The sequence below is a fragment of the Carlito syrichta genome, unplaced genomic scaffold, assembly GCF_000164805.1.
Source record: "Carlito syrichta isolate Samal-C Ts95f unplaced genomic scaffold, Tarsius_syrichta-2.0.1 Scaffold308160, whole genome shotgun sequence".
Taxonomy (NCBI): domain Eukaryota; kingdom Metazoa; phylum Chordata; class Mammalia; order Primates; family Tarsiidae; genus Carlito; species Carlito syrichta.
In genome coordinates this window covers 20,188-35,294 of record NW_007252256.1, presented here as the reverse complement: position 1 = coordinate 35,294, position 15,107 = coordinate 20,188, and the positions used below count along the sequence as shown (strand labels likewise).

At 45.2% G+C, this 15,107-nt stretch overlaps 2 protein-coding genes across 2 annotated transcripts in view; both read right to left on the bottom strand.

Moving 5' to 3' along the window:
* LOC103267543 (very-long-chain 3-oxoacyl-CoA reductase-like) overlaps positions 1–5,265 on the bottom strand; it is a 63,329-nt gene extending 58,064 nt beyond the window's left edge. The window contains exon 1 of the mRNA XM_008065126.2: positions 5,193–5,265. Within this exon, the coding sequence (XP_008063317.2) occupies positions 5,193–5,265 (73 nt within the window). The remainder of the gene's footprint in view (positions 1–5,192) is intronic.
* A 3,950-nt stretch (positions 5,266–9,215) lies between these two features.
* Positions 9,216–15,107, bottom strand: part of LOC103267542 (myosin regulatory light chain, striated muscle, 25 kDa isoform-like) — a gene marked incomplete at its 5' end in the record, with an annotated part of 26,014 nt that continues 20,122 nt past the window's right edge. Inside the window, 2 exon segments of the mRNA XM_021716095.1 lie at positions 9,216–9,643; positions 9,645–9,790. Coding sequence (XP_021571770.1) covers positions 9,304–9,643; positions 9,645–9,790 — 486 coding nt within the window.

Here is a 15,107-nt window from a genome sequence, read left to right as displayed (position 1 = left end):
CTTAGAAAAACGTATAATGCATTTGTACACTGCTGTTTTCTTCATGGCATTATTCCCATAAACTTGAACTAACGTGTCCCTGATTTCACTTCCACTCTTGCCAAGTTTAATAAGAAAAGTAGTGTCTGTTCACTGCTCTAATTCAAACCCTGACATTCTTACAACAGCACACAAAAACATGCAACAACAATAATGAACACCACTCAGTAAGACACCACCACGCATCAACATGAACACAGCTATGAGACACTGATATACCAAGGTTATGAAACCTTACCAAGTCGTTTGTGCAGTGCTGTCATTGTTAGCCCATGGTAGCAAGTTGGCGAACTTCATTGTCAGACCTCATATTACCCCTTACTGTTTTCTCAACAGGTCAAGTGCAGACTCACCCCTCCCTAACACCAGTTTCCCAAATCCTAGCCAAGATAACTCATTCATCTGATGACTGGTTGTGTCAAAATCGAGATCAAGCAAAAGAATGTGAGCTCATGTTCATTCTGCCAATGTGAACATCTAGTCGAACAACTCCAGAACACGGATGGATGACAGGGTCTGGCATCCACGACCAAGGACACAGTCTCGCTGTACTCCTTTCTGGGAATTAACTGGCATGAGAAAACCTCTGTGGGGACTCGAGGACTATTCTTGGCTCAGGAGAAGTCATTCGAAGGGAATGTTCCCCTGTGCACTGAAAACAGGCACAGTGTAGGACTTTCCTTGGTGGCATGGCGAAGCAATATTGCCATCCAGCCCTGTGGTGCGGTTCCACAAGTGGCGTCCTCAAGCCTGTCATGAAGGTCACAGATGGTCCTGGCACTGACTTATGCGGTGCAAAAGCTTACCCAGTCTCCAGAAGTGATGCTTGGCTTACAAGCCAGCCCTGTGTAAACTGGAGTAGCTTAACCGCTGCCCTAATTGAGCTGCCAAGCACCAAGGATTATACGAGGAGGGACCCAAAAGAAACCGGAATTTGTTAAAATTGTGGGGGTTTTTTTTAGCCTATGAACAACAGAAATTTATTTCTCGTAGTGCTGGAGGCTGGAAGTCTGAGATCAGCGTGTCAGCTTGGTTAGATTGCAGTGAGGGCCCTTTTCCTATCTGTGTCTTCACATGATGGAAGGTGAGAGAGAACTCTCTGGACTCCTTTCATAAGGGCAGCATCCCATTCCTGAGGGCTCCTCTCTCATGATCTAATCACCTCCCCAAGGCCCTATCTTCTTGGGATCAGGTTTCAGTACATGAATTCTGGGGGACACAGACATTCAATCTATAGCATGGATGCAAGCTGCCCTGAAAAGAGAGAAACAAGCTTCTGGGCCTGCAGCCAGGGCAAACCTAATCAGGGTCATGGCAGGGCCTTGGCCACCTTCCTTAAAAGTACAATTTTCAATAAACAAATTCCGGTTTCTTTTGGGTCCCTCCTCATATAATCCTTGGCGCTTGGCAGCCCAATTAGGGGCATACTTGAGTTGCTCCTGTTTACACAGGGCTGGCTTGTGAGCCACCATCGCATCTGGTGACTGGGAAGGATATCTGCCTCTCTGCAGGTGTGTGACCTTGGGCAGGTAGCCAGGGTCAGCATGCCCATCTGTGAAGTGCAGACAGTTTCCTCGACCTCAGTTGCTTTGAGGATCAGTGAGTCACCACACATTGGGCACCTGGCACAGAGTAGGCCCTCTTAGTAGGCACACAGTAGGACTTCACCATGCCTCCCTCGCTCTTCCACAACCACACTGCCTTGAGCTGCGCGTCCTGTTCTGCCGTCTCACGTACCGCAGACCCCAGAAGGGTCTCTGGGCTGTGAGGTCATATTGGCCACAGGGACCTTATTTAGTATTATATCCCACCTCTCTTCTCCTTCATTCCCCTCCCCGTCCTAAACAGTCACCGCTTAATCCAAAACAGCTTCCCTTCTGCCAAAGATTGCCATCATGTAGATAGAAGACGTCCATTGGCTGCTGGCCAGGGAAAGGCCCAATTGTGCGACAGGGTCCTGCCTCCTCAGGTGTGCTCCTTCCTGGCTTGGGTCTGTCTCTGCAGGCCTGCCAGCTGCCCTGCAGTCCCTCTCAGGATCAAGCAGACATGCAGCCTAGACAGTACGTGACCCTCTCTGCGTATCCCTCCACGGTGAGCAAAAGAAAATCATCGTGCCCCAAGCTGAAGGGGTTTCCAGCCCCAGGGATCGAGGAGTCAGGGCAGATGAAGGCTTTCTGGAGCCGGTGCCTGTGTTCCCTCTGAGGTGACATCCCCCACTGCAGTGTGGCTGGTGACAGATGTCAAGCAGAGCGAGTCCAGATAAAGCCTGCAGCGTCAGACTGGGAAGGGAGAGGGGAAAACACCTCCGCAGGGCTTGTTCTCCTCTTGGCCAGGGCTCCTGGGGACAGAATCTCTGTTCTCATCAGAGATCTTTCTGGCATCCCAATTCCTTTTGAATTAGAACCTAAAGTTGGATGGTCAACCCTCTCCTTTCTGAAAAAACAAAAACAACCCTTCCTGGTGGCCTCAGCCCTCTTCTTCCTGCACTGCTCTGTTTCTCCAAAGGGCTGCCCACTCCCGTTGACGTCGGCCTCTGTCACACCCCTCCTCTCACACTGCTCCCTCCTAGGTCACCAGCAATCCCAAATTGCTAAGTCGCAAGGATGCAGGTCAGTCCTTACCTTTCCAAGAGTACCCTGACTGACCCTCCCTTCTGGAAAAGCTCCCCTCTTTCCATCACACCTCTCTCCTCATGTATTCATCCTTATGTGTTTAAACTTCAGTCACCTTCAAAGTCCTCTCTGTTTGATGCAATACACCTATCTGGCTGGGCTTGGTGGCTCAGCCTATAATCCCAGCACTTTGGGAGGCCAAGGTGAGTGGATTGCCTGAGCCCGCGGGTTCGAGACCCGCCTGGGCAACTTGACGAGACCTCATCTCTACAATAAATCAAAAAATCAGCTGGGCATGGTAGCGCCTGCCTATAGTTCTAGTTACTTGGAAGGCTGAATTTGGAAGGATCGCCGGAGCCCAGCAGGTTGAGGTTGCGGTGGCCGGGAGCGGCCATTGCACTCCAGTCTGGGCGACAGAGTGAGACTCCAGCTCAAACAAAACAAAACAATACGCCTATCGACACGCTTTTCCCACTGCTCAAAACAGTTTTTGAACTCTTCCATTTTGATGCCTTTCAGTGCCTCTGTCATTTTTGTTTCACCTCTTCCACATCGGCAAAAGGTTTCCGTTTAAGGACTTTTTTCATCCGGGGAAGCAAAAAAAAAAAGGCTCTCAAGGCAAGATAGGGTGAATAGGAAGGGTGGGGCACTGGGATCACATCGTTTTTGTTTAAAAACTGCTGAACACGCAGTGCAGTGTCAGCAAGTGGGTTGTCATGGTAGAAGAACCAGTCACCCATTTGCCACAACTCTGGATGGTTCTACAAATCATGATGCGACCTTCTCAAAACTTCCTGATAAAAACTTTGGTTGACCGCTTGATCTGGAGGAACACATTTTGGGGGGTACTACAAGAGACCCACATTCCAAAAAGATAATTCTGGCTTTTTGGCCCTCCCCGCACCCCCTCTCCCCGCCCATATGGGTAAACTGAAAAAAACTGGACTAACTTTGTCAGGTGACATAACCAAGCTTTATAGCCACCAAAGCTGAACCCCAGGCCTCCTATATCAGACACTTTACAGTCCATTCTGCTCCTGCAGACTGACAGAGACACATAGAGCCAGGAGACACGCAGATGCCAACATGACAGGTGACAAGACATAGTAAACTCCAGACTGTGGGGGTTGAATTTCAACATGAATTCTGGAAGGGACATAAATATTGAAACCATAGCACCTTCCTTCTGTTTCTTAAAAGAAGATGAGGCTGGGCATGGTGGTTCATACCTGTAATCTACTTTGGTTAGCCAAGGAAGGAGGATCGCTTGTGTCCAGGAGTTTAAAACCAGCAAGACCGTAGCTCTACAAAAAATAATATTCAAAGGAAATCAACCAGATGTGGTGGCTCACACCAGCAGTCCTAGCTCCTTGGGAGGCTAAGGCAGGAGGATCGCTTGAGCCCTGGAGTTTGAGGCTGCAGTGAACTATTATCTTGCCACTGCACTCCATGCTGGGCAATGGACTGAGACCCTGTCTTAAAAAGAAAAGAAAAGAAACAAACAAAAGAAACAAAAGTTTTATTTTCAGGGGCCATCCCAAGATTGAAGTGAACCTGGGTTGTATTGGGGATGTCTAAGAGGCTTTGAAATCATGCCATGGCTGCAAGGTATCGTGTGGGAGAGATAGGGTTTTGCACTGAAAGGACATAACATGGAGTCAATATACCCAATGGGCAGCCTTTATTTTTTTTTTGAGTCGGAGTCTCACTCTGTCGCCCAGGCTGGAGTGCAGTGGCACGCTCCCGACCACTGTAGCCTAGACCTGCAGGGGTCTGGCGATCCTTCCGCCTCAGCCTTCCAAGTAGCTGGAACTACAGGCACACACCACCACGCCTGGCTAATTTTTGATTTATTGTAGAGACGAGGTCTCACCAAATTGCCCAGGCTGGTCTCGAACCGGCGGCCTCAGGCAATCCACTCGCCTCGGCCTCCCAAAGTGCTGGGATGAAAGGCTGAGCCACCGAGCCTGGCCACGAGCAACCATTTTAACATTGCTTGGTTTTGTCGTGGTTTTCTAGCAATTCACTTAACTTACCTTCTAATCACCAGCCAAGGATATAACCAGTTTCTTAGAGGTAGCTATTGATAATTGCCTTACAACCCTCTCCCCAGCTTGTTTCCTTAACAAGTTAACCTAATCAACCCCTCCTGACCTTTATGACATAGATCCCATCACCACGGCAGCAGTCATGTGACTAACCCACCCATCTGCCTGCCATCCATCACCTGACATCGGTCCTATGTTTACCTGTCACCTCTGTGATGATGTGGAAAAGACCACCACCCAATCACCTTCACTACCTCCCCCAGCAAAGGGAAGGTTTGAAAGCATTCAACTTCAGAGTCTGCTATGTTCTGTCAGTCACTTCTCTGAAGTCCAAGAGCTCAGGGTGCGACAGGGCCTCCCTTGACATTCTGATGTCTCGCTCACCATGCTGGCACTGCCCTTTGAGGGTCTCTGCTGTCATCCGACGCTGAACCAAAGTCAGTGCAATGCAGCAACCCCAGATCTGAGAGGGCTTTCGAGCAGTGTTCTTTACCGATTTCAAAGAGGTCACCCAGGCCATTGCCAGACCATCGCCCCATTGTCTTGCTAGACTCTGGTGTGGCCATGTGCTCTTTGAGCTATGGCTGTCGCCATGTCTCCTGGCTTTGACCCCCTTCCCTACCTTGGGGAGATGAATCCCCTCTTTCTCTCTCTCTCTCTCTCTCTAATTTACTTTCTAAATAAACTATATTTTCTAATCTGAAAAAAAAAAGAAGAAGAAGTCACCCAGAGGCCCAGCAGGGAGAGACATGAGCTTATTACAACTCACAGGAGACACCGATGGCAGCTGGTCGATGAAGAAAGAATCCATGCCTTGATCACAACCTCCACAGGGCCTCCAAAATGTTAGGTCAAACCTGCGGGGGAGGGAGGAGACGATCTGGTGCCATGCATAGGACACAAAGAATTGCACAGAAGTTAGATTGGAAAATATCGTTTATTTAGAAAGTAAACTAGAGAGAAAGAGAAAGAGAAAGAGGAGATTCACCTCCCCAAGGAAGGGGAGGGGGCCAAAGCTTAGGAAACATGGCGGCCATAGTTCAAAGAGCCACACGGCCAGACCAGAGCTTAGCAAAGCAATGGCCAATGGTTGAGGTTGAATGCTTTAATTTTTTTTTTTTTTTTGAGTTGGAGTCTCACTCCGTCGCCCAGACTGGAGTGCAGTGGCCGCTCCCAGCCACCGCAGCCTCGATCTGCTGGGCTCCGGCGATCCTTCCGCCTCAGCCTTCCGAGTAGCTGGAACTGCAGGCGCGCGCTACCACGCCCGGCTAATTTTTTGATTTATTGTAGAGATGAGGTCTCGTCAAGTTGCCCAGGCGGGTCTCGAACCCACGGGCTCAGGCAATCCACTCACCTCAGCCTCCCAAAGCACGGGATTACAGGCTGAGCCACCGAGCCTGGCTGAGGTTGAATGCTTTTAAACCTTCCCTTTGATGGGGGGCAGCTTGTTAAGGTGACTGAGTGGTGGCCTGTTTCACATCACAAAGGGGACAGGTAAGTGCCGGTACTGATGTCAGGTGTTGGACAGCAGGCAGATGGGCGGACTAGTCACGTGGCTGCTGCCATGGTGATGGGGTCTGTGTCACAGAGGTCAAGAAGGGCTGATTAAGTTAACATGTTTCTTAGGCAAATGTTTGGAATAGAAAAGCTAATTCATACAAAACAAGCTGGGGAGGAGTTGTAAAACAATTGTCAGTAGTTACCTCTGAGAAGCCGGCTCTTTGATTAGAGGGCAAGCTAGGTGATTTTGCTCAGAAAACATGACAGAACTAGGCAGTGTTAAAATGACTGTTCTTTGGCTATATTAACTCCATCTTATGTCCTTTCAATCTCTTATTGCCATGAATAATTTGTTTTATCAGTCTTACCCTCTATTTTAACATTAATGCTGGCCAGTTGTGCCTAAATTCTGAAAAGGAGCCAGTATAATGAGTTGTGTCCAATCTCCCTTCTCACTATGACTAGAAACTCAGCTTCTCAGGTTTCTCTGGAGTCCCCTTGGCCAAGGGAGTTTTGTTCAGCCAGTTGGGAGGCTTAGGATATTATTTTTATTTTCCACCTCCCTTCAAGAACGTGAGGTCTCATCAGACCCCATACCTGAAAACTTAGAGCTGCTCCTCCTCTGACCTGGAAAATGCAACTGTGCACCCCTCCTCTCCTTGGGAATGTGATGTCACACCTCATTCAACCCATGTGTGACCTCAACTACTGGGCCTCAAAATACATACAAACTCAAGGGTTTGGCAGACACTTTGAGAGCTTGGTCCATGGCAGGCTAGACTGTCAGCCACTTCTCTGAAGTTCAAGAGCTCAGGGTGGAACAGAACCACACACTCATAACCTTGACACTCTGAAACCTTGCCCACACATGAGTGCCACCCTTTAAGTCGAGAGACCTTCCATGTCCTCAGGGATCTCCGCTATGTTGGATACCATCTCTCCTGAGAAATTCCTCATATAAAGGAACACCTGAAATATTTGTTAGACTTTTCTTTCCGCAGTGGCTTGCTTTCATCCTGAGAATTTAATAACTTTTTTTTGAGTTGGGGTCTCACTCTGTCACCCAGGCTGGAGTACAAGTGACATGGATCACGGCTCACAACAGCTTTGACCTCCTGGGCTCAGTCAATCCTTCTGCCTTAGCCTCCCATGTAGCTGGGACTACAGGTGCATGGCACCACACCTGGCTATTTAGTCATTGTTTTTGTAGAGATAGGGTCTTGCTATGTTGCCTAGGTTGGTCTTAGATTCCTGGGCTCAAGAAATCCTCCTGTCTTGGCCTCCCGAAGTGCTGGGATTATAGGCATGAGCGACTGCACTTGGTGACTTTGAGAACTTACTCAGCATGTGATTTATGTACCTCCTCTGCTGAGTATATTCCCTGTGATCCTCCCCCTCTTTAAGCACGGGGAACCTAAGAAAAATTCTCTTTGTATGGCAGTAAGTCATAGGATTTGTGAAATCCTACTTTGATCATTTCCTGCTGTAAGCCACACATAACCTCTGGGCAGCGTGTGCAGGTTTTGTACTTAGTGGTACTCCACGTGAGGCCCAGAGACTGACTGAGACATCTCATAAGATTGTGTCCTCAATTTAAAAGATGGCTTTAAATTTAGATGGGTCTCCATTAGGGAAAAATAAGAACTTGGAGATTTTAGCTGAGGACAGGGAAATAAAACACCCTTTTAAAAAAATGCTGTAGGGTGGCATTACATCATTTACATTATAAGTCTTTACCTAAGATTTGGGAATAGGGAATCAGAAACAAGAAAAACTTGGTAGGTATTAACAGAACCTACCATGGATATTGGGGTGGTCTAAAATATGGGCAACCATAAATTACCTGTAGACTCCAATAGCTTGAATAGACTCAGGTGACAGACTAAGATAAAAATAATTCACATCAATGTCAAATAAGAAGTCTAGTACCCAATCCTTTACTGTAAGTTTAATAGTAGGTTCTGGGGTACAATCGAGGAACCATGATCCCATCAATCGACAGGTTGTTGTCCCATAGAAGGGAAAAAAATGAACCTTCTGAGGGTTCTGGGGTCTAGGAAGATTGTTATACAAACTTTTCTTTCTCTTGCATGTGGTACAATTGTTTTCCAATGTATGAGCTCTGACAATTGGGTTCACAGGCTTGCGACCATGCACTTACATTGGCAGCACTGGGAAAAACAACTTGGTAAGTCTTCATAAGCTTGATGTATCAGTGTCTCATAGCTGTGTTTGTGTCAACATGTGGTGGTGTCTTGCTAAGTGACGTTCATTATTGTTGTTGCATGTTTTTGTGTGCTGTCAAGAGAATGTCAGAGCTTGAATTAGAACAATGAACAAACATTAATTTCTTGTTACACTTGGCAAGAGTTGAAATGAAATCAGGGACATGTTAGTCCAAGTTTATGGGAATAATGCCAGGAAGCAAACAGCAGTGTACAAATGGATTAAATATTTTTCTGAGGGGAGAGAAAGCATCACTGATGAAAAGAGGTCAGGACTGCCAGTAACGAGCAGACTGATGAAAACATTGCAGAAATTCATTGAATTGTGCATCAAAATTGTTGGCTGACTATGAGAAGCATAGCAGACCAAATAAACATCAATAGAGACACAGTTAGGAAAATCTTAACTGAAAAATCTTGGCATGAGAAAGGTGTGTGCAAAAATGGTCCTGAAGGAGCTCTTGTATCACGACAATGCACCAGCTCACACAGCATGGTCTTTAAGGGAGTTTTCAACCAGTAAACAAATAACTGTATTGGAACACCCTCCCTACTCACCTGATCTGGCCCCTATAACTTTTTTCTTTACCCAAAGATAAAGGAAATATTGAAAGGAAGACTTTAAAAAAATTTTTTTATCATAAAGTTTAATTATGGTTCAGAAAAAAATTGAATGAATAACTTTGAATAAATATATTGACTCTATAGACTGCAGTCATAGGGGGAGGGACTGGAAAGTTAAATTACCCTGTTTTCTATTCTGAAAATGGCAAAAAGTCCCATTTCCAGTCTGGAAAGATACATATGCCCAAAACGGCTGAGAATAAACACAGCAGAAAAGGCAAAAGCTGTAAAACTAAGGGCATGCAAGAGAAAATCTCAGAAATACTCAAAGCGGCAACAAGGGACATCTGGCTGGAATTTGGAGTTCTTTTCAGTCATCTTTGTTTTTGCTCCATGTTTAAGGATGTGCGTGAACTCGATATAATTGAAGCTCCCCTTTTTGTTGATAGGTGCTTCTCTGTACAGCTCATCCACTTCCTCATATGTGCACCGATCGTCCATGGTTATCAGCAGCTCTCTCGGGTAATCTTTGTGGATGGTGCCAATTGCTTCTTCATAAAAGCAAGCAAAAGCATTTCTGATGACATCTCCAGGATCCGCGCCATTTAACTTCTCTCCGAACATGGTAAGGAACATGGTGAAATTGATGGGGCCAATTCATCATGGCATCCAGATACTCATCAGTTGGATTTTTCCCAAGTATATCATCATGCATATCTTCCTCGCTGATGAAATCATCTCTATTCTGATCAATCATATCAAAGGCCTCTTTGAACTCCTGGATCTGTGACTGGTAAATATACTGGCAAATATAATGGCAAATATACTGGATGTTGTGTGCTCAGGGTGCTTTTTGCCCTTTTGCTCAACACAGTGGTAAATTCCAACACAGTCATGAGGATCTGAGCACCTCCATCACACACTTGCTGCCGCTATCACCACCTTTCTATACCAGGAAGACATTTTGATGACTTTCAGGACATCAAGTGTAATATGATAACAGCTGATGGCCATTCCAGAAAAAGAGTTCCAAAACTGCTTTGACAGGTGGACTAGATGCTGGTAGAGCATAGCTTCTCAAGAGGAATATTCTGAAGGTGACCATAGCTGCTGGAGTCCAGCTCCAGCCGGGTTCAGGGTACCCCAAAGATGGAGACGGCATCAGTGATTGGGGGGAAGAAGAAAGAGAGAGAGAGAGAGAGAGAGAGAGAGAGGGAGGGAGGGGGAGAGAGAGAGAGAGAGAGACTGGACCCCAGTCTAGTGCAGAAGCTGTTTATTGGGAATTACAACGGGTCTTTTATACACAGTCGGGTGTGTGAGGGGCGTTTCCCACCCACCAGATGTTCTTTCACGTATAATCCCATAACCTAATCCATGAAACCTTAATCCATGATTGCCTTTAAACCCTTTTCATATTAATACCTAGTTAAACAATTCTATAGAGACTTAAGTGCTTACTTTACAAACTAAAGTGGCCCATCCCAGAACGTTTGGAATGTGGCCCAGTCCAAAGTTCACAGTGGGCTACCTGCAAGTAACCCAGCCGCATCTTTCAACAAAATGGCTGTCTTCTAAAACTATATTCTACAATTTACACCTTATTCAACTTCAATAAATCCTAAGATCATGACCCAGAAGCCTGTGAACAATACTAAGGCTCTCAGATGTGACCCGAGTTTGAATTGTAAGTTGTGTGAAAGCCAAAACTGAGCAATGAGCCTCTAAAGTTAGCTTGTGTTCGTCCCAGTCTCAGAGTTTTTATGTTTTGAGCTCACAGGAGCTTAATCTGGTTAGTGCTGAGTAGAAAAGGGGGAGGAAATGGGGTCAATAGCTCCCGAACGCATCCTAGTGGTCTTGGGGTCAACAGCGCTTCCTGATCCCTAATGCTCAGTGGGCTTCCGTAGTTGGCTCCCAACACATAGTGATATTCAGCAATGAGGTATGTAACACTTTTTCTAGGATGAGTTCATGAACTTAACTGTCAGGTCTCATAGTGGCTTTTTGCAATATCTGGATCTAACTGGAGACAAACAGGGATGACTCTGTGGCTGACTGGAAAGGTGAGTAGGTTTTAAGCCTCTCCTGGAGCCATGCTTATGTTTTCGTAACTACTCAATTTGCAAAGCAAATACAGTACTATTGATTTAAAGTATTCTTTCCCCACCACAAGCTATTTTCAAAGAATTGTGCAACTGCTCCTTTAACAACTGCTAAGAGCCTGACCTGTCCAGACAATGACATTATTTTGAGTTTATCTCTTTATATCAGGGAGAAGATTTCTGGCCAAGGCAGAATTAAAAGATTTCTATAAGCCATGTGCTGGTGGCTCACTCCTATAATCTCAGCTACTCAGGAGCCTGAGGCAGGAGGATCACTTGAGGCCAGGAATTCAAGAACAACCTGTACAACATATGGATATGCTGTCTCCCCCCGCAAAAAAAAACAACCTTTTTGTTAATTAGCCAGGTGTAGTGTCATGCACCTGTAGTCCCAGCTACTTAAGAGGTTGAAGCAGGAGGATCACTTGAGCTCAGGAGTTCAAAGCTGCATGAGCTATGATTATGCCACTGCACTCTAGCCTAGATGACAAAGCAGGATGTCATCTCTAAAAAAACTTGTTTGTTTGTTTTTTTTTTGAGTTGAAGTCTCACTCTGTTGCCCAGACTGGAGTGCAGTGGCACGCTCCCAGCCACCACAGCCTCAACCTGCTGGGCTCCGGCAATCCTTCCACTCAGCCTTCCAAGTAGCTGGAACTACAGGCGCACGCTACCACGCCTGGCTAACTTTTTTGATTTATTGTAGAGATGAGGTCTCGCCAAGTTGCCCACGCAGGTCTCGAACCTGCGGGCTCAGGCAATCCACTCACCTCGGCCTCCCAAAGCATGGGATTACAGGTTGAGCCACCGAGCCTGGCTGGTTTTTTCAATTAAGAAAAAAAAAAGATTTCTATACTCTAGGGTTTAGAGTTAAAGCAGTATACTGTTGAAAAATTTATATAGCCTTCCACAAAGGCCTTGGGGTGGTTCTCTTCCTTCTGAGTGCATAATTCAACCTGAGATGAATTCATTTTAGAGAGAAAGACCTCTATTATTGGCCACTACCAGACCCCAAATATCTGTCTCTAACTGAACCATCTGCTGGCCATTTGTAGGAGTGCCTGGTAGAAATTCTGGTCACCTGTTTCCTCTGTTGATGACAAAGCCAAACTATGAAATATTTAAAGACACTTATTCTGAGCCAAATATGAGTATCTAGGGCCCGAGGCACAGTCTCAAGAGGTCCTGAGAGCATGCGCCCAAAGATTATGTAGCCAACTATCTCCGCCTTAAAATGCATTTTAAAGTTTTTTTGTTATTCCTCTTAATCTTAAGCCTTGAAACATGTTTAGAGACTTCTTTTCACCATGCATACTTATCACCATATGTTTAGAAATCTCAGGGGCTAATCTTAAAACAGGCTGACTACAGGACCCTCCCATTTGAAGGGAGTAATTAGACAGTTGATCCATCACCTGACTGCAGTTAAGATAGCACCAACCAGAACTCTGGGAGGATCACCACCCAAAATAAGCCACCAAGACACACTCTGTGCCACACTGACATGTTTTCCCCTGCCAAGTTTCCCTTTTTAAACCACTGAACTCAGCCGACAAAGCTGAGATGGTTTATTTGAGGCATGAACCTGGTCATTGCCCTATCTGTTGGTTTTTGAAATAAAATCACCTTCCTTTCATTGTTCTTGTTCATTCTGGTGTATAAGTGACAAGTGGCTGAGCTTGCACTGGTTACAAATTAGGTGCCCCGTATGAGGAGCTGTGCATTGCAAGTGACTTAGTCTCCCTGCCTGATTTCACTACTGGTGAGGCAACAGTTGCTCATAAGCATGCTAGCCGCTCATGGCTAGTTGATCCCCTCGCTGGGACTCCTGGGATTTTCCAGAAGCCGCAACAATGGTTTTGTCTTGAGGAACCTCTCTTCTCTGTCTGTCACAGTGCCAGCTGCCTACTACACTTTGCTAATGGAAGGAAGATGATTTGTGAGAAGCTGACAAACATGAGATCTGAGTAAGTTCACCAGAAGTGTACCCGGAAAACCTGTCTCCTCTGTGATGTCACTTGGGATCTCTACCATTCGGACTTAGTCACTCAGGGCATCATCTGGGCATGTATGCCATCTGTAGCCCACTTGGTTCTGCTCCATTTAGACTTAGCTACTTGTGGGGCCATCAATAGTCGAGACAAGGTCTCAGGACTTTGTACCCAGTACCCTCAGTGGGAATCAATCTGAAAGCATGCCATCAGAACCTGTAACTGTGTGTTTGTGTCTGCATCTGTCTCTGTGTGTGACCTTATTACTTTGGAAGTCATGCCAGGTTTTTCTGGGACTCAAGCTGGTTACATATTATGGCCCATTTTTGTGCACATTTTAAAACGGATGGGAAAATTACAGCAAGGGAAATCCAGAGCTTAAATGATTAACCTAAAACCATAGAGTTACACTGAATCTTCTAAAACTCTGTTTTTCTCCTTTACTGCCTACTTTAAATCTGTTGTTATTAATACTGGTGTTGAGATCAAACTCACAGTTTCACGGTTACTTGAATTTTTGTTTTTCTTGTGCAGTTCAGCTAGTTTGAGCTAAAATGTAAACGTTGAAAGCTTATATAAAACTAAAGAGAAAAAAAGAGTAAAAAAATTTAATAACTATGGAAACCACTTTATCCAAATTTTGGTCCAAAGTCTGTATTGGATTACCTATTAGGACAAACAAAGTGTAGCCATGTAAATAGGTCCCAATTTTGTCAGAAATAATTCGGAACCAGCTATATTTTATAAAATTATGAGTTTGTGATACTATCTCCTGGCTAGAGTTCCTAGATAAAAGCTGTAGGATCACATGTTCTCACTCATAAGCGGACCTTGAACAATTATCGTAATGCTATTAGAAAAGGATTGGCAGTCGTGGGAAACTGCCGTGGTGGGGGAGGGGAGGAGGCTGAGACAGGATTGGCAGTAGTGGGAATCTGCTGGAAGGGGGCACACTTCATCACCAAGGGTCCCTGCATAATAAACATTTGTATACCTAACCCTGAGTTGTACCCCACGTCTTTAAATTAAAATAAAATTTAATCTAAAAAACCTGTAGATTCTGTGTTTGTATAAGTATGTACATGTATTTTTAACTCATTGAGAAGTTGGGTCTTCATTCTGAAGGCTTCCATGTATACATGTTAAATACATTTGTATGCCTTTTCTCCTATTAATCAATCTGCCAGTGATTTTTTAGTGAACCTTTAGGGGGCCAGTGGCCATGGACCCCAGGCTAGCATCACGAACAGGATGAACAAATCCACTCTTCTCTTTTGGAAACTGCAGTGAGCAGAACCCAGGAACCTGTTTTTGATGGCAAAGGGGTGAGGATTTCTTACTAACCAGGATCCCAACCTTTCTCTCTATGCACTTTATTGAATGGATGGGGAAAAAATCACTGTTTGTCTCATCTACAAGGTTTTGATCAAAGGGCAAAAAAGGTTTATGTGACTCATCTTGGAATGGTCAGTAGCCAAAAGGTGATTTTTAAAAATGAGATCTCTCACTTTGGAAGGTTTGATGGAAAGGTTAAATTAAAAGAAAGATGTAATTGTGTCATGGCTAGCCTTAAGAATGCTCATGGTTAAATTAAATAGCAGCCGGGCTTGTTGACTCAGCCTGTAATCCCAGCACTTTGGGAGGCCAAGGCAAGTGGATTGCCTGAACCTGTGGGTTCGAGACCCGCCTGGGCAACTTGGTAAGACCTTGTTTCTACAATTAAAAAAAAAAATTAAATAGCAAATACAAAATTACTTTTACATCCTTTGCAAGCTCAAAACTGCCTGCTCCAGACTTTAGTTGAGGGTTCTGCCCTTTCACTGTGGTGGCCTGGGCTCCATTCCCAGCTGGTTTGATATTTGTGTTTACTTCATGTATCTGTGATTTTTACCGTTTAACCTTATTTAGGCGCTTGGTGGAATACCTTTGGGAAAAAACTCAAAGGCCAGAAAAATTTTGACTGCTAAAATCTGATAATGAGCTTTGAAAGGATTTTTTTTTTTTTTTTTTTTTGAGTTGGAGTCTCACTCTG